Raw genomic sequence first — 24,882 nt, 5'->3', positions numbered from 1 at the left:
AAAATCAATCATTTTAAACGAATTTGTTTATTGCAGAATGAGTTCAAATACCTATGTCATGTAATTTAGATTGAGAGTAAAAGGTTTTCTGACAAAGTGTGATGGCGGGGGAAGGGTGGTAATTCTGTAGTTTCGTGGTTATCTCATATTATAATATCTCATCTAGGTACTGTGTAGTTACCAGCAAACGCTATTCGTAAATGAAGCCAAAATGTAACTAGCGAATGTGCGGTCAGTCAATGTAGGTCTTCGCCCATAGAGGTATTAGCCGATTAGTAAACCTTCTAACAGACATCCGGTGACCATGCATACTGGTTAAAAACAACAACAACGTTTTAAGTAAATAATAACAATGCAGTTCCTACTATGTTCGGCAGTTATTAGAAGGTATATTCACCGTCTGATCTGAGAAAATATGCAGTACATACTTACAGTGATTTAACTATAAGTGTCCTGGTTTATGAAATCTATATCGCATCCGTTGTTTTTCTAAACATTATAATATTATATTTTTGTATGCACAACTACATTACCTATTTACTATTTTAAAATACCTTGAAACCGGTTTCATTTCAACCACTGATTCCTACTAGTAGAAATACAGTTACTAAAAGGCAGTATCTGCAGAACTTCGAATCGCAATACCTTACTTTAGTGGATACATAATTATCACTTTACTGTCATGGCTTTCTTTGTCATAATCTTACTAACTTATGCCCGTGTGCCATTTTTGCGAATACTTGAATACAACAATGTCGACGTTGTGTAAGACTTACTAATTATAATCCGTATAAAGTATACATAGGTAGTTGATAGTTTAACAAAACAATACATGGAATGACAACGTCGATTTTGATGGGTAGCATTTTAAAATTTCGGTTTATCGTAAATTAAATCTGAATTGAATTTAAGTTTTTAAATAAAAAGAAATGTACAATTACTAATTATAGATTAAGTAAAAAAATATTTGGCTTATTTTAGTAAATGCACGCATCGCGGGTACAGTGTCTCTAATGATTGAAAATATTAAAACACTGCGTCAGTTTACGCATGCATATAAAAATGTCAACCTGGTTTCAATAGCTTGAATAATATACAATACTGATAGTCTTTCATATTTGCGTTGATAATCTGTAGTTACCTGACAAATACAATTTTCCTTTCCACGATAGAAGTAAATGACACTCAGTTGGATATTTATTTTATGTATGTTGATAATACCTACGTATTTATTTGACACCTGTCACTTTTGTGCGTTATGTCCAAAAATATACTTACTTAGATAAAATGTGTGTGTCTACAAGTATTAGTAGGTACCTAATTAGTATGTATGTGCCATTATCCAATTTTGTAAAAATCTGACGCGTATGTATATACAGTTCACGTGTCTCTGGGGTGAGATTTAGTCCGGGTTCGAGTTAAAGATGTGAAAAAAAACCTTCTGCTATATAGATATAGAGCTTAAATGTATAAAAGTGTAACTAAAAAAAGGACTATTGGTCTACTTCTACTAAGTATCATGGAAACTCTGAAGAGTTACAAATGTATTCATTGTTTATTGTATATAAAAATAGTACTCGATTTTGATACGCGGCACATACAGTAATTTAACAGGAGATAGATCTTTTCAACATAAATGAAGGGGTTATCGCAAGACAATGGATATGTCACATAATTATGAATTTGTTGATTTTTAATGAAACCAATTCCCAGGGGCACACACTCACGTTTTACGAAAGACACTTTTCAAAAAAATGCGTTCATTGTATAGGTACGTACTGCATATAAATAATTACAAGATAAAAAGAACTTTTTATATACTTTCGACGTTTTTAAATTTTCTGTTGAATCATATAAACTTGACTTGACTAGCTTAAACGATCAAAAAAAATTGTTTTTGATAGAAATAATACTGAAATGTCATTTTGACACTCATATTGATTTCCATAGTAACGCAAGTATATATTAATAATTTAGTTGTTAGGACCCTAGAAACCAATAATAGTGGATTGGATTACGGATTTCTTCCGAAATAACTTTTCATACAAAACCGAATTAACTGAAAATTAATTTAATTCTACTTAAATGGCTAAAAGCATTAAAATTGCATGCAAAATGCATTGGCATCGTGTTCTGATATATTCTAAAAGTTTCAAATGTCTAGCTAGTTGGGAAGATAGTTAAAAATCGATTGCAAGATGTGTACCGGACAAATAAGAATACGACCAAATAAAAACGTAATACGAGGGTGGGTCAATAAGTCCTTAGAAAAGCCGACAGGTGGCGCGACTAGTACTGTAAGCGGTTTGTTTTCATGCAGCGGCACTACCGATTCAGTATGCTGCGAAGTTTCAATCAGATTGGTCGGGTTGTTGTGTGTTTCTCGTACATTTAAAAAAAAAATTTGCTTGTTTACAAAAATGGAGAAAATTGAGTTTAGAGCTGTTATTAAACATTTTAATATAAAAGGGTTAACAGCAAAGGAAATAAAAAATGAGTTGGATTTAGTTCACGGCACATCTGCTCCTTCACTTGCAACTATTTATAACTGGTTAAATGAATTTAAACGTGGTCGTACATCAACAAAGGATGAACCACGCTCAGTACGTCCTGTAGAGGTGACTACACCAGAAATGATCAATAAAATCCACGATATGGTGTTAAGTGACCGAAGATTAAAGTTGAGTGAGATAATTGAGGTTACAGGGATCTCAAAAGGTAGCGTCATTTCTATTTTACATGACAAATTGGGCATGAAAAATATTTCTGCAAGATGGGTGCCGCGTTTGCTCACAGTCGACAATAAACGCAATAGGGTGGTGGCCTCTAAAGCCCTGTTGTCGCTCATGCAACGCAATCCGGATGAATTTTTTCGTCGCTTTGTGACTGTAGATGAAACATGGATACACCACTATACTCCCGAGACGAAAGAACAGTCAAAGCAGTGGATTGCGAAAGGCGAACCATGTCCAAAGAAGGCGAAAACCGTAAAATCAGCTGGTAAGGTTATGGCTACTGTATTTTGGGATGCACGTGGAATTATTTTCGTTTACTATTTGGAAAAAGGAAAAACAATAACAGGGGATTATTATGCATCTTTATTGGACCAGCTAAAAAACAAAATTGAAGAAAAACGGCCTCATTTAAACAGGAAAAAAATCCTCTTTCATCAGGACAATGCCCGTGTTCACACATGTTTACGATCAATGGCTAAAATTGAAGAATTGAAGTTCGAATTGGTCGACCACCCACCGTATTCGCCAGATTTAGCCCCCAGTGACTTTTTCCTTTTCCCAAACTTAAAAAAATGGCTAAGTGGACAACGTTTTTTTTCAAATGAAGAAGTCATCGATCGGACAAATGCTTATTTTGAGGACCTTCCGAAAACTTATTTTTCTGACGGTTTAAAAAAAATTGAGAAACGTCTAACCAAGTGTATTGAGCTCCAAGGAGATTATGTTGAGAAATAAAAAAAAATAAATAAAATAAAAACTGTTTTAATGCTTTTTTCTAAGGAATTATTGACCCACCCTCGTAAAATGGCATTCGATTTTGATACGCGACACATAATCTGACAGAATATGGGTGTTTTCAACTTATCTGTTTCTTGTCCTACTCTGGTGTACATAATAGGTATCTACTGTAACAATAAGTATGATATTTCGTAAAATATTAATAAGAACGTACCGGTTCCAGTTCATAAAGTTTGCCATTTCCAGCACTTCTGCTGATGCAGTGAAATGTTATGGTTTTAATTTACACTAATAGAAAAAATAATATTATACTATCGCAAACAATAACTACTAATAACCCATTACTGGAAAAATTCCTTTTAAACTTTTCAATATTCAAAATAAGCATGTTGAATTGATTTCTTAAATTGGTTTGTACCTAGCTTAGATTGAACGTGAATTAGTAGGTAGGAAGTTACCCATCACAAGATTGCTTATTATAATAATACGGTGAATATCATTTTTGGCAGATAAACTATAGACCAACTGAAATAATAATCCGTTTTAAATCATAAACAAAATTCAAAAATAGCTTTTTAGATATTAAATTGATGTATTATGGTTTACACACGTTAATATCTTACACAAAAAAAAAATACATTCAGTGCTTGCAATTTTTATAGCATTGAGTAAACGGTGAACTGTGACTACGAATATTGAAATATTTTTTAAAAAGTCTGTCTAGTCTATTTAGCAATAACTATTTTTTAGACATTGCAATATAATTCGTCGATTGTTATTGCATGCCGTTTGCTGGGTATTCTCACGTATTTTTATGATTTCTAGCATGTATAAAAAAATCTAATCCCCACCTGTATATTCGGAAAGAGTTTTTTTTGCTATGATCAATAAAAATATGCAAATCTTTAAAAAGGAAATTGATTTTATAATAATTTGCATACGTTGACATTCAATTTCGCTGCTTTGACCGTATAAAAGATAATTTCGCACATTTCATTGTATCTATAAATAAAAACAAATTCCACTTTCTTTTAATCGTATGTCTTATTATAGGTAACTTTTTATTAATGAAAAGTTTTCTTTTATTGTGAATCTAACAAATTTTACAAAAAATATACACTTTTTTTGTGTTTTTACCGAGGCTTTGACTGCGACTCGCTGTCATATCGCCTCTTCTTTTCTAGAAGGGGATCTGTCGATCAGGTCCTCACTCCTATTATGTTAAAGAACTTTACAATTTTGCCAATCTCTTCCAACCAGGGCACCTTTCAATTCGTCGACATTCTCATAGATATCCGCAATTCGCAACTGTACTCTGAGAAGTTCATATTTAGGGCATTGTAGTGCTATATGTACAATGTCCTCTAAAACATGACATTCATCGCAGAGCTGCGATTCGCTTCTTCCCATGAGGACATCAAATCTTTTGCCCATTGTGTGCCCTGCCCAGTATTAACTTAAGCTCGTTCCACTCAAAGGAGACTGCAAACCAGGGCACCAACCGTGGTGATGGTAGAATAGACTTACTCCATTTCCCCTTTTCTAATGATGCCCTATGGTTGGTTATGGTGGACACTTCTTATTATAATTAACAATTTGAAAAGTGTTAAAATTCGATAAAAATCACAAGTTAAAGATACAAAGTATGAAACCTAATATTTTTTAAGATAATTATAGATACCTACATCTTTTTTGTTTTTAAAAATTACGTCTCATTCGCACACTAAAAGTAATAAATATGACCATTTTTCTGTTATATAGGTAATCAATTCATTGTACTGAAATGAAAATTCAGTTCGCTTGTTCCGTATGTTCTATATTTAAAATGTTTCTATATTTCAAGGCCTGAATAAAAAGGAACCGTAAGTGCGAGTGATAAACATTCGCACGCTTATATCTCCGCAATATGCGTTAGTTAAAGTAAGAATTTCTACGGCTGAATTAAATATTTTTTGTACGCGTCGCCGGTAAAACTGTGAGCACGTGTTGCTGAAATTTATTGTTTTTGTGTTAAATATAAAGTTACTGGTAATAATTAGTTTTAGTTAACTGAGTAGAAAATATATGGTTAACTATGTTGTGTTTAAATTTGGTAGCCGTACTGAGAAGTAACATGATGGTATACCGTTTCATAGTTAAGTTAATAATAATAAACTCTACTGTGCATTATGCGTCAATGACACTGAGCTACTTTACGAGCTGCTTGTTGGCGAAATTACAATCTGCCTGTAAAGTCGCCCAGTGTCATCCGAACAAGGTCAACTTTACACGCTACACGCCGGCGTGTGGGCCTACTGCGTCTGCGTAGTAGCGCCCTCCCGGTAAAAAACGAACTACGTTTTGTCAAAATAGTCGCTAGCTTGTTGGCTTCTCAGCCAATGGAAAGTTTTGTGTGTAATCATCACAATCACAGTAGCTGAATCGCCCGCTTTTAAATTCGCCAACAAACAGCTCGTAAAGTAGCTCAATGTAATTAATGCATTATACGCAAGAAACACGGCTTCATTTTGGCGAACAATACCCACTCTCTTTATAGTATTACTCTGAGGTCGATATTATTTTTCAGGTCGAAACAATTTCAATCGAACATCTTTTTACATGATATCATGCTATTCAAATTATATCAGATTCCTTTCTTTGTGCGATTTTACGCTACCGTGGCTAAAGAAGTTTTAATTCAAAAATTGCATAACAGGTCATAGCCACTCGAGGGTCTTCTTCAACTAAAGAATTATCTAGGTAACGTGCGATAAAAAATGAAAGTGTTTTTACTATAAGAGTACGTTAGTAAGTAGTAAAAAAAAAAACTCGTCAAGTGCATGAAGCTGTACTTACATCAATAATACTAGCATGTAATTTGTAATAAGCCAGCGGCTGTATTCCACCATAGACTTGAAGATAATATTACTTAACGTTGCAATAATATTCCTTTCAAATCTGTAAGCCGGCAGTGGTTTTCAAACTTTTTCGTATCACGGCGACGTCGGTGTAAAAAAATCTTTTACAGCGCCCCAAATATGTAAGCTCTGAAAAGGCAATTTCGAAATCTTTTTATTTCCTTTTCCGATATGCATAAAATTTTCCTATCAGAATCCTTTTCCGGCCATATCCGATCCTAATAGGATCATATGGGCCTCCACAGAGTAGAGGTTTGTATTAACAGATTTTTGTTTTTTACGAGAAATGGATGTCAGCCACTTGCTCAACCTATTAGGTCCTTACCCTGACTCACACAAATTGAAAAAGAATATGTGTACTTGCCAGACCCAGGATTCGAACCTGGGACCCACGACGTTATAGTCCAACGCTTAAGCCGCGCGGCCACCTTGGGTGTATCAGAATCAATCTTAGAGATTTTTCTCTGTATATGTGCACAGTATTTTGACGTAGAACTACGTTTTTGTGTTAAAATAACGTATAACAAATTGAAAAAAATTAACATATTAAAACTAAAAATATACAAACACAGTAAATAGCTTTAAACCGCTCTAATACTCAATGCCGGCTAGTAGAGTAAGGAAAATAGACACGATCGTTGCGTTCCAGCAGTCATTTTATGCGAACAGTTCCATAAGATCTCTACCTACCTATCCGGTCGTTTACATCATACTTTGTAAACATTTCATTCATTCTTTTTTGATTCACTCAATAAACAAAATAAATTATAAAACCATTATTTTCTACGAATTTCTAGAAATAAGACAAATGTAGTTTTATGAAAGAAAAAATAATCTTAAGGACACAACGCTAAAATAAAATAACGGTCATATAAAATAACGGGCTTATAATGTCTTGTGAAATCCACATATTGTTTTTAAATGTGTGTTTGAAGTCAGAGTATGGACCTAATAGGTTGAGGAGGTGGCTAACATCCATTTCTCGTAAAAACAAAAATCTGTTAATACAAACCTCCACTCCGTGGAGGCCCATACCTAATGTGATCTTATTAGGATAGGACATGGTCAAAAAAATAATGGACACTTGGTCACCGTAGCGATAAGCGAAGATAAATTTAAATTGAGTATGTTGTCGTCCGAACAAAAACCCCATCAAAGCATACAAATCTATCAACATGATATATCAGCGGCAAGTTCGGAGCTATTAGCGATACCTACATTTAAAAAAAAAAAATTTAGTACTCCATTTTCACCGACATTGTATGACAAAATGCCCGTTACAAAAAAAAAATATTAGGTAGGTTGTGTGTTGATTCTCGTAATTGGATTAAATTTGCTGGCATAATATTACGAAGTATTTCTGTATAGAAACGCTCCATCGGTGTATTTAACTTAAATTAAGATTAAGTACCTATATGGAATTAATGTTTTATTCGAATAGACTGCCGTGCCTCTGGGAAGTTCTAACATCGCAGTGCGGCGCCCCAGTGCGCCGCGGTACAAACTTTAAGCATCGCTGCTGTATGGCAAAGCGATGAAGATAGTGTGCGTGTTCTCGTGCCCCCAATTTCGCAAAGCGTTGACTTGCTATTGGGCCCTCCTGTAGTAGGTATGCTCATAAGATGGAAGGAGTACTCAAATATTTCCAATAATAATGATTATTGCCAACTAATAGGTACTAGTCATTTTTATATGGCGAACGAAGCAGTTATTTAGTAATAACCGTTTGCATACTTCGGTGGATGGTGGTATTTCAAAATCTCTGCGTCCTTGTTGTTTTACAATCATTCCAAATTTCACAAAGCTTAAATTTATTATTGTAATATTGTAAACAAACCTACACAACCGTAACGTAAGGCCCGCTCTAATCGTGCGATATCCAAAAACCGCCCTCTCTTCGATTCCATTAAAAATATGCAAATTTTAGGAACGAAAAGTCAAATTTAAAATTTGTAAATTCATCTTCTTCTCCGTTAAGTATTACGTTTACGTATGATTATGTATCTGACATCCACCGGCAGTAAAGATTCGGGAGGCGGCAGGGAACTCAGAAATAATGGGAACTGAAATACCTAACGGGTAAGGAGTGGCAGGCAACCGATCTCGAGTAAGGAAGAACCGAGATAAACTTAAACACGTGTCAAGAATACGCCATACGTCGAATACTGACAACTGCTCTCGGTTTATGCATTGACGCTCATTTAATATTGGTGTATTACACACACTATTGCACGTGCATAATGCGTATTTCATTTTCGTAGGACACTCACATATTCAAAACCCTGCATCAAAATGTAGTGTATTGAATATAGCCTATCGGGAGGGTTCTGTGGGAGGCGGGTATTTTGCGTAGGTATGTCATGCGCTGTTCAGGGGCGGAAAACTAAGGAAGATAATTGGAACATAAACCCTCACCTCTCCATTTGCGAAACGCTGCGAATATAGTGTCGCGCGACCATTTTCCATACACACGTCAGCGAACAATGCGATAAGTTTTGTTTTCAATTTCGTGATGATTTGTGAACACCTTATAGTCATGGTAATACTAAACCAGCATCCACAATATTACGTCGCAGTGTCACACAACACCAGAGAAATTCTGCAATAGGTATAAAGCTGTCCGTCCGATACATTATTGCGTCAAGGAAATGATAACAGACCCAGCTCTCGAATTGTAACGAAGTATGAACCGGAATACCTGGCTAGATTACTGATATAGAACTTGATAACACATGTAAATAGTTTACTACACTAAACCCAGGGTGCCAATAATTTCATCAACTGGTAGAGTAGTTTACTAATCGACCGATGTGCAAAATTAAACCATGACGTCTTCTGTATTCACAGTGGTTCTTGAAATCGGCTTCAATTTTCTATTTGTAGTATTTTTGTATTGAAAGAATCCATCTGCTTATTTAACTTAATCTGAGACCCTAACAATGCATATCACGCTATAGTATCGTGGTTGGAACTAAAATTCACTAAGAAGTATGTACTTACTTACTTATACTCTGGCATTGATAGGATGAGCATTGTCATATTAATGATCGCAGGATGGTATGAAAAGTCACTAGGTATATTTTGTTAAAATGATTATACGAATGGCAAACAAGCAGTCTTCGTAAAGTCGCTGTTAAGATGCCTAGATAACTCCACATTACGACAGCCCGTGGGCATTATCCGTACTCTTGAAACGGAGATGGTGATTTACCTTAAATATCTGCCTAGATAGGTACACAAGAAAAAGTGTTTTTGAACAAATTACCGTAATAATGTGGATATTCGCGTGTCCCGACCCAACGCTACTTCTGTTGGTTTATATAATACATATTTTAATAATAGTTTTGAAACCGGTTCCATTTCGATCACTGATCACTAAAATAGTATTGATAATCGATGCAATTCTGAGTAAATTAATCGACTGAGAGATAAAGACCTTTTAAATTGTCATTTTTCTCGCGAGGGAAGTATTGGAGATATTCAATACACACAATTATTGCTATTTATTAATGTGATGTTTATGTGTTTAGTTTATTGTGAATTATAGATACAAACTATTGGCAAAAAGTTTTCTATAATTATATTATACATAATAATTTTATTAAGCACCTACCTAACTATGTAGTATTATTATAAAAATAGTCTTTGTTGGTCATAAAAGAAATTTTAATTTAGTGTTTTTCTTACACATTCAATGTTATAGGAATCACCGAACAGATAGTATACCTCTCCCAACCATTTGCGATATATAATAGACGATAGCTCAACTAATGAAACATCTTCTGGTGAAGATTTTGACAATGGACAAGGATTTGGGTGGGCATCCCCTATGCGCTTATATTTAGATAGATTAAGCTTCAGCTGGGGCATGGTTTAAAACGATTGTGACTACGCGACGCGAAGATTGCGCAAATGACACGTGCAGAACAAAACATAATTTGTCATAAAAAGTCAACATGCGTCCATTTCATGTTATGTTTATTGTTCTATTACTAATAATGATAGTATATTCATTGACATGTTTTCTTTTTCAAGTAAATGGGTAACGTTTTTAGTCATCTTTACACGATTTATGAATTAATTCCCCCGTCGCCATCACAAAACAAATTGACGTGTTCACAGCTCTACTTTCGCTTTCCGATTGCCAGCCAGTCCGAAATTTCGTCGCACCTATATGTAGTTGAAAATTATTTGCCGTTTCACTGAAGTACCGTCTTAATCTATCGTATACCTACCCAACTGATAACTTTTAAAATAGTGCCTGTAAATTTACTGACTGTGAATTAGTTACATAATATTATTATATTGTGCATTGTAAGTGAGATAAATCATTGAAGTGAACATTTAAAACTTATTAATTACTCACAGATTAGAAAATGATTTAAAATAGTATGTACTTACACTATATTCATTATTCAATTAGGTATATACGAACGGCAATATCGAAATCATATATAAATAATAAAACACTATGGTATATATATATAATAATATATAATAAATGTATGTATATAATATGGTATGTATTCTGTATATACACTAATATATAATAAATGTATGTATTCTGTATATACACTAAAATATGGTTTCAAATATGGTATCCTATTCTTTTATATCCATAAAATAATAAAATGTCGCACAATCCAAGGAGGGAAAAAGACAATGCTACTGCAGTGAAACCCCGATTCTACGGTTTTCAATGGGCCGTAGAAAAACGATAAATGCGGGATATACAAAAAAAAAACTCGTTTTTCTTCTGGATTTTTTCGACGTCTTGAATTATTTTCTGTTTCTCTTTCTCAATTTTCTTGTCATTTGCTCCTGCAATGACAATGCGAGTTTCCGCATCCTGGTCTCAATCAGCGCTTCCATAAGTTCGCTGTTACTGGTTGCGGCGGGGCTGTGGGTGTTATCGTATCCTCTCAGCATTGTCTTGAATATGTTGAATTTGCGGTTGCGTGGAACGTCGGGTTCACCACTGTAGGGAGTCGTCGATGTGAGAGCCAATGGTGTTGTGACGAGGAGAGATGAGAAGTCGTTGTCGTGATTATTCGATTTAAGTTTTCGACCGAAGCACATCGCTCTGTGCCGGGATTCACATTATTGTAACAATTATACACCTGTACTTACGCACTTTAAATAAACTCACACCCTTCATAATCACGACAACGACTTCTCATCTCTCCTCGCCACAACACCATTGGCCCTCACATCGACGACCCCCTACAAATATATATCCACATTATGAAAAGCTTAAAACTAAACAAAATTTAATTTCCGTTTTCGTTTTCCAATTCACCCCTGTCATGTGAAAGTTTACGACATCATACGGGATGCAGGTACGGGCTGTGAAATGCACGTAAATTAAAATATTTGCGAGTTAAGTAATAAATTCCTATTAATTAAATTTAATAATATAATAAACGAGAAATTTTTATTGTTAGATACCTTCTCGTAATATGCTAAATACACAAATTAAGATACCAAAAAAGCATTTTTTTTTGCAAAATTTGCAAAACTGAATTTTGCAAACAAACGCGCATTCAGGTACCTACAGATGGCGCAACTATGAATCCCTCCCTCCTTCCCCATTTACGTAAAACCGACAGCAGACAAAAATATTACAGAAACCCTTCCTAAACCAGGTCGCACATTGAAAATCGTCAATCGACGTTGCAAGAATTGCAACTTCCGCGCGCACAGGCGAGGCCTGCCGGGACAATGACGTCACACGGTTAGCCGAAACAAAATGAAAAAGCAGCTTCTGCACTGCACCGAAGCAACATTTTGCTATTATATCTACACATGCCCATGTCGAGTGAAATATTTTACAAACAGAAGTTTTTTTCCACCAAAAATGTCCCAACTACATGTATTTTGTGAATGACAAAATCACATCGACATGTTGCAGTCTGGATGAGTTAACACGTATTGCAATGCGGCAAAAAAAAAACCCTTCAGACCACTAACTTTCATACAATCCTTACAAATTAGTAAGTAGATACCTACTTCTGTATTTTATGCATACAACAATGGCACTTACAGCAAACGATATACTTATATATTTAAAATTGAAGGCACCCCCCCCCCTGAACAATGATAAGCGGCACATAATATTTCGCATATTGAGTTATATGTATAGAATAATGATAAGTAGATCCCAGTGAATGTTTTAATGTATCGAAAAGGTTTATCATTCACTCCTAGATGATGCTGTAAGGTTTTGAAAACTGCTTAACCCAAGAACGATAAGTAGAACATAGATGGCGGATGTTAGTGGTGTGAGCTTGTAAAATAAATGAAGAGCAGTAGGTATTCATATCATATTATTAACCTCGCACTCTCTTGAAGCTTGTAGGTCACTTCTGCTCTTAAAACATTATTCCCTGATCACACATGCTATAATTTCTAATTTTGATAATCAGGAAAATTTTAATTTACACCCGACAATTACATGCATGGTCAGCCATGACCTCTTTTCGATGATAACTGTTTCCTCGTGTCAGGCTAACCAGGCACCAATATCAAGAGCTACACGGTTGGTCAATACGCTTCCTAGAGACATTAACATTTTTAGTGATGCGCTATGTATTTTATTTTTAAAATTCTACTTTATTGTTTAATTTGTTTTTTACTAGAATTATTTTTATTTAGAAAAATCATTTTCATTGTTCATTTTTTTTGGCTTGTTTTTCTATTAAAATGATTTACCTGTAATTGATGTTCATTGTAAATGTAATGTTGTGAACCTCTTGAATTAATAATTTGTAATGTGAAGCGCCTAGTTTCAAAAGTCCCTAAAACGATTTTAGGTAGTTCTGAGAAAAATAATTTAGGTAGTTTTGAGAAAAATGAGAAAAACTCATCTATTAAATCTGTGAACTTTATGTATTTATTTTTTAATTCGTTACATTCTAAATAGTATTTTGGCTTTCCATTTTACGGGTACTTGAAAAGCACACCCATCCATTTTACCAGGTTTTGAAATTTACCCTAATTTTTCATCATTCGTATTCATGGTTTCTTTTTTTTCTAAAGTTAAATCTTTGGCCATCATACTGGTAACAAAATTTCTATTTAACTCAAAAATTTTCAAAAACCATCTTAGAGGAATTTGAAACTAGGCGCTTCATGTACCTATCTAATCATTTTTTTTTCAAAATAAATTAATATTCATTAATAAATAATAAATTTAAGATGTCAAATATTAGTATATAATTATTCGAATAACCATTTTCATTTTGTAGGTTTCTTTTTGGTCGTTCCCCCATGGTCGAGGATCGTGCCACCTTGAAATTCCGATCCGCACCGAACAATAATATGTCTAAAAAACTGTAGAATGTGTCTCAAACATATTGTCGAAGTATCAAGCTCCAAATTAATAAATTTATAATTGGTTTCAAGTTCGAAACTATCACTTGCTCTCATTCATGACTCAATATATAAAAAATATATTATTGCTTATGACTTTCATGGTTAGTCGGTACTTATTGTATTTGATTTTTGGGATATCACAATATATTCTACCTTCTTCTTTCCTGGATGCCTCAGGCAAATTTAAGAGACTATTCTCATGTTAAAAGATTATATTTTTTGTTCAGTAAACATTTGATTTCCAGAGAAAGTGAAAAAACTAAACGCAGCAGGTTCTGGCAATTCAGGCTTGCACTACAGAATTTTACCGATAAACATCTTCTATAGTTTATCATTAATTCTACAATATTTGAGTAATTTATGTTGACAGCTGTTTTGGGTTATATACCTATCTTCAGAATGACCATAAGATAACTAATTTTCAAAACTCACATTAAACGTTTGCAAATTCTATCTCCAGATTCATGACAGAGAGTAGATTTACTTATACTGACTTTGATGAAATATCTTTGGGCATTAAAACAGCTTTAAGGTAGGACTATTAAACAAGTTTAAAACCAAAGCGTTGGAGTGGAGCTTGGAGCAGGAGCACGGAGCAGTGGAGCAATGGGGTTTTACCCGGAGCAGGAGCACCGAAAATTTGTAGTGCTCCACTGCTCTGGATGTTTTTTTTTTATTAGAATTTCGTCCTGTAATCCGATGAAAATATTATATTTGACACTTTACAACACTGGAATTATTTGAAATACTGCAACACTGCCGAGTGATAAATAACCTTACTTTTTTTGAAAGAAGAAGCAATGAAAGACGATTTGATGTTGGAAATTTTGTTTAATAGAATTAATAATGAAAAGTATGAATAGTAAACCTTATTTCAAAACTAATTTTGTATACATATAACACCTATTAAAACTTTTAACCCGGAGCTGGAGCGGAGCAACTCAAAAAAGGGTCTGCTCCAACGCTCTGTTTAAAACAAAATTAATTGGGTCATCTCTGGAATTTTTGCATTTATTTATCTTGACTCGATGTTAAGTAGAAATATAGATACATAATATACAATGAAAATTCATCACAGCATCTTTCTGCTTGTTTGCTTAAAGGTATACAGGAGGACCTCGACTTTCGCACATAATTGGTTCCTGAAAAGGTGTGCGAATGTTGAATGTTCGAAAGTAGAGGGAAGTAAAAAAAAATTTAATTGTGTGTATTTTGATATATGTATTTATCAAGTAAATATAAGATGTTTAAGAGACATGTTTAAGTGGGGTATGCGGGTGTTTCCATTAAAAAGTTATCAAGAGTTAACTGTTTGCCACTCTTCTTTTTCTTATTTAAAATAAAATATTTTAAATGGTAAATCATTAACTTTACAATATTGCTTAACTGCTGGCACGAAATGTAAAGTGAACCAATCTTTTAATATTAACGCAGTAAACCCAGGCTTTTTTATTTGATTACTGGAAGCAATTCTTTATCCTTCCCTTTCAATGCTCTGGGATTTTCTGGTTGATAAATTAACATTTGCATCAATTTTAAATCACCAGCCAAGTTTCCACCAAGAAGCAATGTCAATCGGTTTTTAGAAGGTTTATGCCCAGGGGCAACTGATTCTTCCTTAGATAAGAATGTACGACTAGGCATTTTTTCCAAAATAAACCTGTGTCATCTACATTAAATATTTGGCTAGAGGAATATTCTCCATCTTCAATAATTTTGGATAATGAGGAAATAAATTCTTTTGCAGCATCTTTATCCGCATCAGCCGATTCTCCAGTGAATTTAATATAAACCAACCGTTACTTGCTTGAAAAATCGTGTTAGAATCTTCTTTTTCTAGCCTTCCAATCTTTGTACAAACTAAGAGCCTTCGCTTGAATAATTGAAATATTCAGAGGGACATCTTTTTGATGTTGGTCGTCGATCCATGATGACAAATATTTTTCCATTTCATCCATAACTATGCCGTGTCTTTTGGAAACAACCTTTAAAGATAATATATTTCCACAATTTTGAACGTATTCCTTAAGTTCATTTTTATTTTTCAAAATTGAACATATCGTAGTAGACCTATTTGTATCATACGAACGTCCGATTGAAGCAAAAGATTCACCGCAATCAGAACGTCATGTGAAGTTTATATGTCCTTGATTTCTTTTTGTTCGTATCAACACTGCAGTTTTTCCGTTTCTCACTCATGTTTATAAATTTTTAGGGTGAAATATTTCAAATGAAGAAAATTAGCAAAACGCACAACACGACAACGCCCGCACGCGCTCCTGCCGAAACCTATCCTAGCTAGCTCACAAGCAAAGTGACGGGTGCGAGCAGGATGCAAGTGACGCAAGAAATGCACTTGCTTGTGAGCGAGCGAGAAAAGGATATCTTAACCCCCACGGCCAGCGCGACGTTTTAAAAAAACGATTTTTTTGAAATGTGCGAAATAGCGAATTGTGCGAAAGTCGAACGTTCGTAAGTCGAGGTCCGCCTGTATTTTCAAACACCACCAAGTATTTTTGGTTTATGAAAAGGGGGCAACAGGCCAAATAAGTTTAGAATTTTAGAAGTCTCTGTTCAAAGATAATGGTGTTTGAAAATAATGCACAGATTCTCATTTTACACAGATTTTTTAAAATGTTACATTGATATGAGCGGCTTACGCGTCGGTTTATAATGTCGCAGGTCCCAGGTTCAAGTATGTACTGGGTCTGGAAAATTCACATATTGTTTTTCAATTTGTGTTTCGAGTTAGAGTATGAACCTAATAGGTTGAACAAGTGGCTAACATACATATCTCATAAAAAAACATTTATATAAAATTGAATTTTACAGATCAATAAGTAATCAATACAAACATTCCTATGTAGAATATATTAAAATAATAATTAATGCCAGAAAAAAATTATTTCATATAATGACATATTGAAGAAATTTTTGATATTTTTTTTTACTGAATTATAAAGAGAAAATCTATATCAATCGGCATCATTTACTCATAACCCTGCAACTTTGAGTTGTTTTCGTATGTAGACCATCAACTATAACTTGAAGCATGGCACTAGTGTCGTGATGTAAATATTGCCGGTGGAATGCAAGCTGTTAATTCTTCAAATCACCACATCTAAAGTTATAGTTGTCGGTCTATAGAACAGGGTATCACATTTCAATATACTTCATTTTGATTTACGGACAAGAGTTGAGTGTATTGCCTTCTAATGTTTTAATGAATTTTCTTGCTGCCAGTTTTCCATATTCATCCAAGGTGCCATATCTCTATCAATGAAAGTTTGTCATTTTTAGACTGAATAGTGAATAATGGATACTTTGTGTATTCACAACAAACTATCAACAAAAACCATCCTCGATCATGTCACACGCAAAAAATATTATATTAGTTCATTCCATACGAGCACTATCATGTCCATCTGGCTTTTCAACAATATTTTTATACACTGAGATCTCTCCTTTGAGTTTTTCAATACTTTTTGTTATATCTTCGTGAATTTTCATATAGGCATTTACTGTATTATTGTTTTGACTATATATGGTGTGAGAGAGTTGATTGTTGACGATTCTGAAATAAACAATGAATAAAATATGAGTGTTGACAGTGCTGAAAAAGAAAAACTTTTCCGGACATGGGTACTACTATTGTTTGTGCTACAATCACCACCTGTCTTGTCTCCATACCTCATCAGGCATATATCATAGTGTAACCGACCAGATGGTGGAAGAGAAGAAGAGCGAACATCTTCTCCTACCCCTCCCCTGGGGCTTTCCAAAGATTCAATCCTCTTCATGCTGTTATAAATCCTAAATATTTCACCAATCATCAGCTGCTCGTTACATATGTGTAAATAACATTTTAATAATGTCCTTGCTACTAACAACATTTTGGTTGCCGTAAAAAAGGCCTCGGCAGTACCTAACAGGCCAAATATAATTTGCAAAAAAAAAATCAAAAAACTACTAAGTACATCTCTAAACAATCAGTCGTAACACTTGACAAAATTCAAGGTAAATCGATGGTAAAATCATTATCTAATATGGTAAAATGTTTTAGGAACATTCAGATAGATGTCAGTACGTGTTCTATTTTGAAATTATTTGTTTTGACCGAATTATTAGTACTACCGAAATATCTCATATCTGGCAGTGATCGGGCAACTTGAACAATGAACTTTACAACAACTTACTTAGCCTTTAATTCCAAGAGTTTATTTTTGGCATCCAATATCTCCACAGATTTTTCTCCATTAGTTACCACAGGACCCAACCGTATTTCAACCCATTCCTTCATAAGTTTATAAAACTCAACATTCATCATCATAGACTTCGACATGCTAGTATGGTACGTATTGAAAAGGTCAACGAGTAAAACTTGTTCTTGCGTGAGGCCATCATTGAACGGTGGAGGTTTCTTTAACAACTTCTCTATAAGCCCATCTGTGATGCTATCATATTTCTGCAGAGTCTTCGGATAAATTGCGGTGATGTGTTTTTCTAATTCTGCCTGCAATGTCTTTTGTTCGTTGTATGATAGTTTCTCAATTTCGAGAGGAGCGAGTCCTGCAACAAGAAGACGATCATTTAATTTTATTTATCAGTCTCAGCTAAGATTTATTTAACTGTACACTAGAGCCTCGAATTGCATCATTAATGCGTTCCACGAGAAGGCGACGCATCTAGAAATGACTTAACTCGAAATTCCATTTTGGATACATTGAAATAAAAATAAAAAATAAATTCTTACTGATTAGGAATTAGAAAATAATGTTTATTGTAATAATTATGAAAACAAAAAAATAACAACATAAATATGTAATTAATACTTCAAAACACCAAAAACATCTTTTTCTTTAGAAAACATTAGGAAACCAATCCCCGAAAAATTTGGGTTAAAGTTTCACTATATCGAGGGAAAACCCCGAAAAATTTGAGATAGACCACTTTTTTTACTTGCGTCAGAAAACGACGCAACTCGAGGCTCTAGTGTAAAATGATGTAAATAACAATCAAAAATGTCAGTAACAAGTGACTGTAACATACGACCCAAAACGGGGAATGATAGAATACAGTGGACCACCGTGGTTAAAGCAATCAATCGCGTTGTGTAAACTTGGGCTTGGAGACTGTAGACGCATCTACAAAAAGAATTGCTCACATGTATCAGTACATTAATATTCATTTCAATGATTGCCATCCATCTCTGTAATTAAACATTCTTAAAATAAATTTAATTGTTAATTCTAATTGAATTTTGAATATGTATTTCAGACATAAATTTAAATGTAAAACTGAGTATTAATGTACTAAAATAAAACGGTACTGAAGAAACTACACACAACAAGCGTGAAAATGTGAATTCTCGGCGCGTAAAATTGGGGTTCCACTGTAATATTACATTTTGCCATCAAATTATAATTTATAGTTGAATACACAAAAACGTCTTTAGTGGTTCTCAACATTTCAATATTAAGTGTTTAATATTGAGTTATTTATAGCATTTTACAAATTAGTTGTGCCGTGAGTGAATACAGTCGACATGTTGCAGTCGGGCGAGTTTAGTGTGCGACCCGGCTTAGATTAGGTAAAAAGATTGGTAGATAATTTTAGACACAATAATGTTTAGTAAGTACCTATATTTATATATTTCCACAAAATTTACTTACCAAAGATATTACTAGAACGATGATCAATATCGTTTCTCTCGTCTTTACTCATATATAGAGACAATTCGACATCGGCTTGATTTTTTGTTACTTTTTTCTTCAATAATTCGGATAAATTTGAATGGTTTGAACAAACTTGTGAGATTGCTTCCATGAAAAGGTTTTTTTTGTAATACAATACATCAAGATCTGCAGCTTTTTTAACATTACTATCCATTTCTATTTAAATTGTAAATGGTGGAAAATTCGTTAAATTATATTAGGTACCTACAAAAAGTATAAACAGCTAGTAAAATAATAATATAAACCATCAGCAACCAGCACCAACTATTATTATTCAAACGAATATGACAGTTACTACGAGACGAGTGCTGCCATAAGTCATAACCATAGGGAATAGACTATAGACAATAGATAGTATTTGTCTATGGTATACTAATTTCACTTTCGTTTTTTTCACTAACAAAAGAATACAAATACCTACCTACATTTGAATAATTCTTTATCGTTGACCTTTTATTTTATACCAGACATATTATATGAGCACCATCTAACCCCTTTGCGTAGCTTTATGTATGTATATACTAGCTGACCCGGCGAACTTCGTACCGCCTCAGAATCAATAAGCTTGTATTAACTTATTAGCTGAATTAAATTCAGTTTTTTATTAAGTTAAAATGAATACTCAAAATGAATTAAGTTCAATAAATGTGCAAAAATTAAATCAAAATGAAATAGATTACATAGTTTTGGTTGGTTCAGATTTCGAAGCATGATGACTACCGAGCCAACCTTCAGTTGAAAATTGTGCGGTGGCAAGCCAGGCCAATGCAGATCCAATGAGTTTAAAAATTCAGTTGGATAGTTGATTGCTTGGTCTTCGTTTGTTACACAGTCGATAGATTTTAAGAAATGCAGTGGACAAACGATTTGATTTTGAATTGTGAAATTAAAGTGATCCACATCTTTGATGTTCGGTAACACTTTGTTGATGAGGTCGTCCTTTGCTGAGACGAAATTGCAAAAATTCAGCGGAAACGAAATCAATCCGTTCGATTTGTCGACAGGAACACGGCCGTTACCGATAGTCAGCAATTGCTTAGAGAAATCTTCGGCAGATGGATCGTTTAACAATGCAACTCGCATGTTTGTCGTCAACTGAAGTTTCTTCACATAGTCTATGATTTGAGGCAAGCGCTTATATTTCATCGGCAGCCAGCGGTCTATCTTGAAATGAATGGTAGTGTTTGGCAGAAATCGCCAGATAGTAGAATCATTGCGCCTCCAAAACATCTTGAGTCATTGCATCTTTCATAGTTCGATTGAGTGCTTCCAATGCTCGTTTGTGCGCCATTGTGCATTCATCCCAGGTCATGATTTTACTTGCTACCAAAACTTTGGCCATTGCTGAGTGTTTCGCATTGTTGCATGTCGGTTTTTCAGTCGTTTGAAGGTTTAACGGCAATTTCAACGCTGAATGAGCCATTCGGCATCCTTCTAGCAACGTAGCCGCTATCCTAGAAGAAGCAACCGCTACAGCAATTTCGGATCTCGCACGAACAGTGGCCAAAATCAATGACATGATGAATGTCTTCCCAGTTCCACCGGGCGCATCGAGAAAAAATAAGCCACCATTTCCATCATCAATTATTGCCTTCATTAACGTATCGTACACTTCCTGTTGGGGGTTTAACATTGGTACATTCGTTTGAACTGATTGGTTCAATGCATCTCGATCATATTCACGTTCACGTTCAAATTCTCGAATAAAAGCGTCATTCATTCTACGATGTGGCGTTGGCATTCCTAACTTGACTAACAAACTGCCGCACATGAGGTAACACATTTCTTCGATCAAAAGCAAAGCTTGGTTATGTATCTCCTCATTCACCTCGAGATCGGGATTCCCTGGACTGACACGAATTCGATGCAATATGTCTTCTGACATAATGTCCTTGTACTTGTTCCACAGTTCAGGTGGATTCGATGGGAAGCATGTCGAAATAATGAAAGCAAATAATATGTGTATCTGACTTGGAGATGCAGAAACAATTGCTTTAGCGATTTTCATGTCCCAATGAGTATCGTTTTCAAGAAAATTGAGCTATTGACATGCAGCACGAAATGTTGGGCACACTACACCATTGACAGTTCAAAGTGATTCAAATGATGTCGGCCCACGAACATTTACCAGTAACAACCGCAAGTAGAAGCATTCGTCATTCTTCGGATGAACCGCATCGCCTTGCTTACGACGTTGAAATTTCTTCGATGAAGCGTTCCAAGTGTAATAACGTGGCATCTCAGAGTAGAGCAACATTCGTGCAAACGGATCGCTTTGGCAAATCGAAAAGAAACTGGTCAATGTTCTCGCTGGAGGTGTTTCATCAAGTTGAGCAACATTTGATGCGTTGAAATAAACTCGTTGACCATTCTCCAGGTGCACCGCCAAATGTACAGCAGTGGGATGACGTTTATAAATGGGGAATGAGAAAATACGCCAAATCGCTTCATTGCAGCTCACATATCGACCAACTTGATAGTGCGTGATTTCATCGTTGGTATTGGGAGTTTGAATGCCAAAAACCACAATATCGCTGTCTTTGGTAACATATTTGCAGATGTATTTGATGGATTTCACTGAATTGCAAAACTCCACGTTGCAATGCGCCTTGAATATTTTGGAAAGAAGTGGCGAATTAAGGAACAATCCAAGTGTTGTCGACCAGTCGACCAGTCGATGGCAGTGATAGTCTCCGCCGTCAACTTTCGTGGATAACGCTTGGAACACTTGCCGTCGACCATGCACGGTGATTGGGGGTTGATGGGCGCCACGCGGTCCGTGAATCATGTTAGTAATTACAACATCATGCAGGTCTTGATCGGTTTCTGGATCAGGAATCTCGGCACATAATATGATGTCATATATTTGGTCTGGTCGAATTGTTTCGACTAACCAAATAAGAATGTGTGCATGCGGCAAGCCTCGTTTTTGCCATTCAATCGAGAACATCCCGCATCGAGTATCCCCAAAGACGCGATGCTTAACAAAGTAGTTCATCAGCGACAGGATTTTTTGTTTGAAGACACGTGTAGTGATGTCGAGCCGATCACTTGATGATTATCCGGGGAGTAGCAGTTGAACAATTTCTCTCCATTTCGGATTGCACGTAAAGGTGATGAATAGATCTGGACGACCGTAATGATAAACATATGTTATTGTATCTTGCGCATATTCATACATATGACGCGGGCTGCCAATGTACATCGCCGGTAGAATAGTCAATCGATCAACATTATCTGCACCTCCTTCGGTGCTGATTACATCGCGTAAATGAAAAATAATATACTCCTCCGAACGCAGTTTATTATTAGTTGTATACGGATATATTAGTTGTACCTAAACGGATTTAAATTTGTTGTGATTTTCTTACTTTTCCACAATGCGCGAGAAAACTTCTCGAGGCCGAGAAGAAAAAAAAAATTATCCAAATCAGTCAATCGGTTCTCGAGATATAATAAAAAAAGCCGTTCCATACGAAATGTTTGAGAAAATGAATTTTCTTCATATTTTTTTCCGTGATTTTTTCGGATGTTTTAATAGTTATTCTGCTATTCGGGGCTGAGACAAATCCAACAAATCAAAGATCGTAAAAATCGGTCCAGCCGTTCTCGAGTTATAAATGGTGTAACTAACCCGACTTTCTTTTATATATATAGATTAATATAATGGAGTAGGTAAGTACATAGGTGGATTCAATAATTATTATTGTTCTCTACTTGAAATCTATTTAATTTTATTAGTTACTTTTATTGTAAATAATCCAATAATATTTTATAAAGCAACTATTTAAGAAAGTCGATACAAATTCCGCATCGACGTATTTCAAATTTATGGAATTTTATAAAAATATTTTAATTGTTACTGTCCGAATAAATCACACGAGTAACAGCCAAAAAAACTCTTAATTGACATAAAATATGTCAGTCAAAGTCAGATGCAGATGTCAGTTGTATTTTGTTTTGTATTCGATTGTTCTAGATTCATGTTAAGAAATTTATGTGAAACAAAAGTTAGATTAAATTTAGACGTCATATAAATCTTTGGGTTACTAAATGATTCTGAAAGATAATGCTTTAATAATCTTTTTTAATTTGAACGATCTTTTCGTTTCTTCACGAATTTTCATTGACAATAACAAGGTTATGACAAAATAGTGAAAACATGTACTGCTGGGGAAGTAGCGCTCACGGCGAACTTGGCTTAGGAGGCATAGAAGAAGAACAGGTATTTCTTTCCCTAACAGAATAATAATGAGTACTTTCCACCATATTTACAGTGCTAGATACCAGTGGCGAAGGGTGGAGGTAGGCTGTTAAGATCCGCCATAAACAGTGCACATTAAACTTTTTCAGACATACCTATTTGTTTTCATCGAAATAAAACTACAATTTACAGATAGTGTTGGTTAGTTTTTAAAATTCAATTAAACCCTGAGAAACCAAGCCATTATAGATAATAGTCAAAAAATACATGTCTATCTATAAAATATCTAAAATTATGCAATTAAATCATACATAACTTTGAATGTTTTATAAATAGAGTAATATTTTTTATTTATTATAGTTTGGTTTAGGCAGGGCTTAATGAATTAAAAAAATTAACCAACAATATTATGTGTAATATGTATTTTTAATCCAACGAAAACAAATAACTATGAATGAAAAAATGTGCACAATTTTGTCGTATTGCCCAAATTAGACCAAAACTATTATGGTTTCGTTTAGGCAGGCTTTAATTGATTTTTAAAAACTAACTAACACCATCTGTAAATTGTAGTCTTAGTTCAATAAAAACAAATATATATGACTAAAAAAGTTTAGTGTGCACTATTTATAGCGAATCTTAACAGCCTACCTCCACCCTTCGCCACTGCTAGATACCTACCTATTATAAACTCTAAAATCATTAGGCCTTCTGGATATATCATTTCTTAAAGCCCTAAAGGGGCCTGCGAACGGGCAACATTTTTTGGCAATGTGTGAAAATGTTGATGCAACATGTCCGTATGGCCCCGCAATGTATCTGAATATAGTCGAGAGTTGCATATACTGGCCGACGAATGACAGTGATGTTGATTTTCCATTCTGCCAACGTGTCTGACATGCCATAGATAATATAGGCAAGAGTACATGTTATTAAACTGTTCTCTCTCTCTCGTTAACTTTGGTGTTTGGATATAAACCTTTAAAAATGATTAAAAACATTCTTGTTAAACAACATTAACAATGACTAGGTACTTACTTAAATGGTCAAACGAAAAAGTTATTGACCTTATCAATGAAGTTCATGTACATCATCCTGAATTACGGGATGTGGAGACCAATATAAGCAAGAGAGCGCTAGAGTGCTGAACACGCAACACCCACTCAATTTATGCGAAAAGAAAATATTTTTTTTTAAAT

The 24,882-nt window shown here is 34.7% G+C and overlaps 2 protein-coding genes across 4 annotated transcripts in view; one reads left to right on the top strand and one right to left on the bottom strand.

Moving 5' to 3' along the window:
- Positions 1 to 16,693: 16,693 nt before the first annotated feature.
- On the bottom strand, positions 16,694 to 20,025 carry dgt2 (dim gamma-tubulin 2). Its single transcript, XM_085948778.1, has 3 exons — positions 19,417 to 20,025; positions 17,941 to 18,313; positions 16,694 to 17,318 (listed from the first exon to the last, which is right to left on the bottom strand). The coding sequence occupies exons 1-3, from the start codon at positions 19,631 to 19,633 to the stop codon at positions 17,141 to 17,143; spliced, it is 768 nt and encodes a 255-aa protein (XP_085804904.1). The 5' UTR covers positions 19,634 to 20,025; the 3' UTR covers positions 16,694 to 17,140.
- A 3,362-nt stretch (positions 20,026 to 23,387) lies between these two features.
- Herc4 (HECT and RLD domain containing E3 ubiquitin ligase 4) overlaps positions 23,388 to 24,882 on the top strand; it is a 39,232-nt gene continuing 37,737 nt past the window's right edge. For all 3 annotated transcript variants that reach the window (XM_085952736.1, XM_085952720.1, XM_085952729.1), the window contains exon 1: positions 23,388 to 23,704. In XM_085952736.1, the coding sequence (XP_085808862.1) occupies positions 23,642 to 23,704 (63 nt within the window). In that variant the 5' untranslated portion in view covers positions 23,388 to 23,641. The remainder of the gene's footprint in view (positions 23,705 to 24,882) is intronic.

This window comes from Rhyacophila brunnea, unplaced genomic scaffold (assembly GCF_057557595.1).
Source record: "Rhyacophila brunnea isolate RB1 unplaced genomic scaffold, BYU_Rbru_1.0 scaffold_10, whole genome shotgun sequence".
Classification (NCBI taxonomy): domain Eukaryota; kingdom Metazoa; phylum Arthropoda; class Insecta; order Trichoptera; family Rhyacophilidae; genus Rhyacophila; species Rhyacophila brunnea.
The sequence above is the reverse complement of the archived record's forward strand: the minus strand, read 5'-3'. Positions and strand labels throughout refer to the sequence as shown.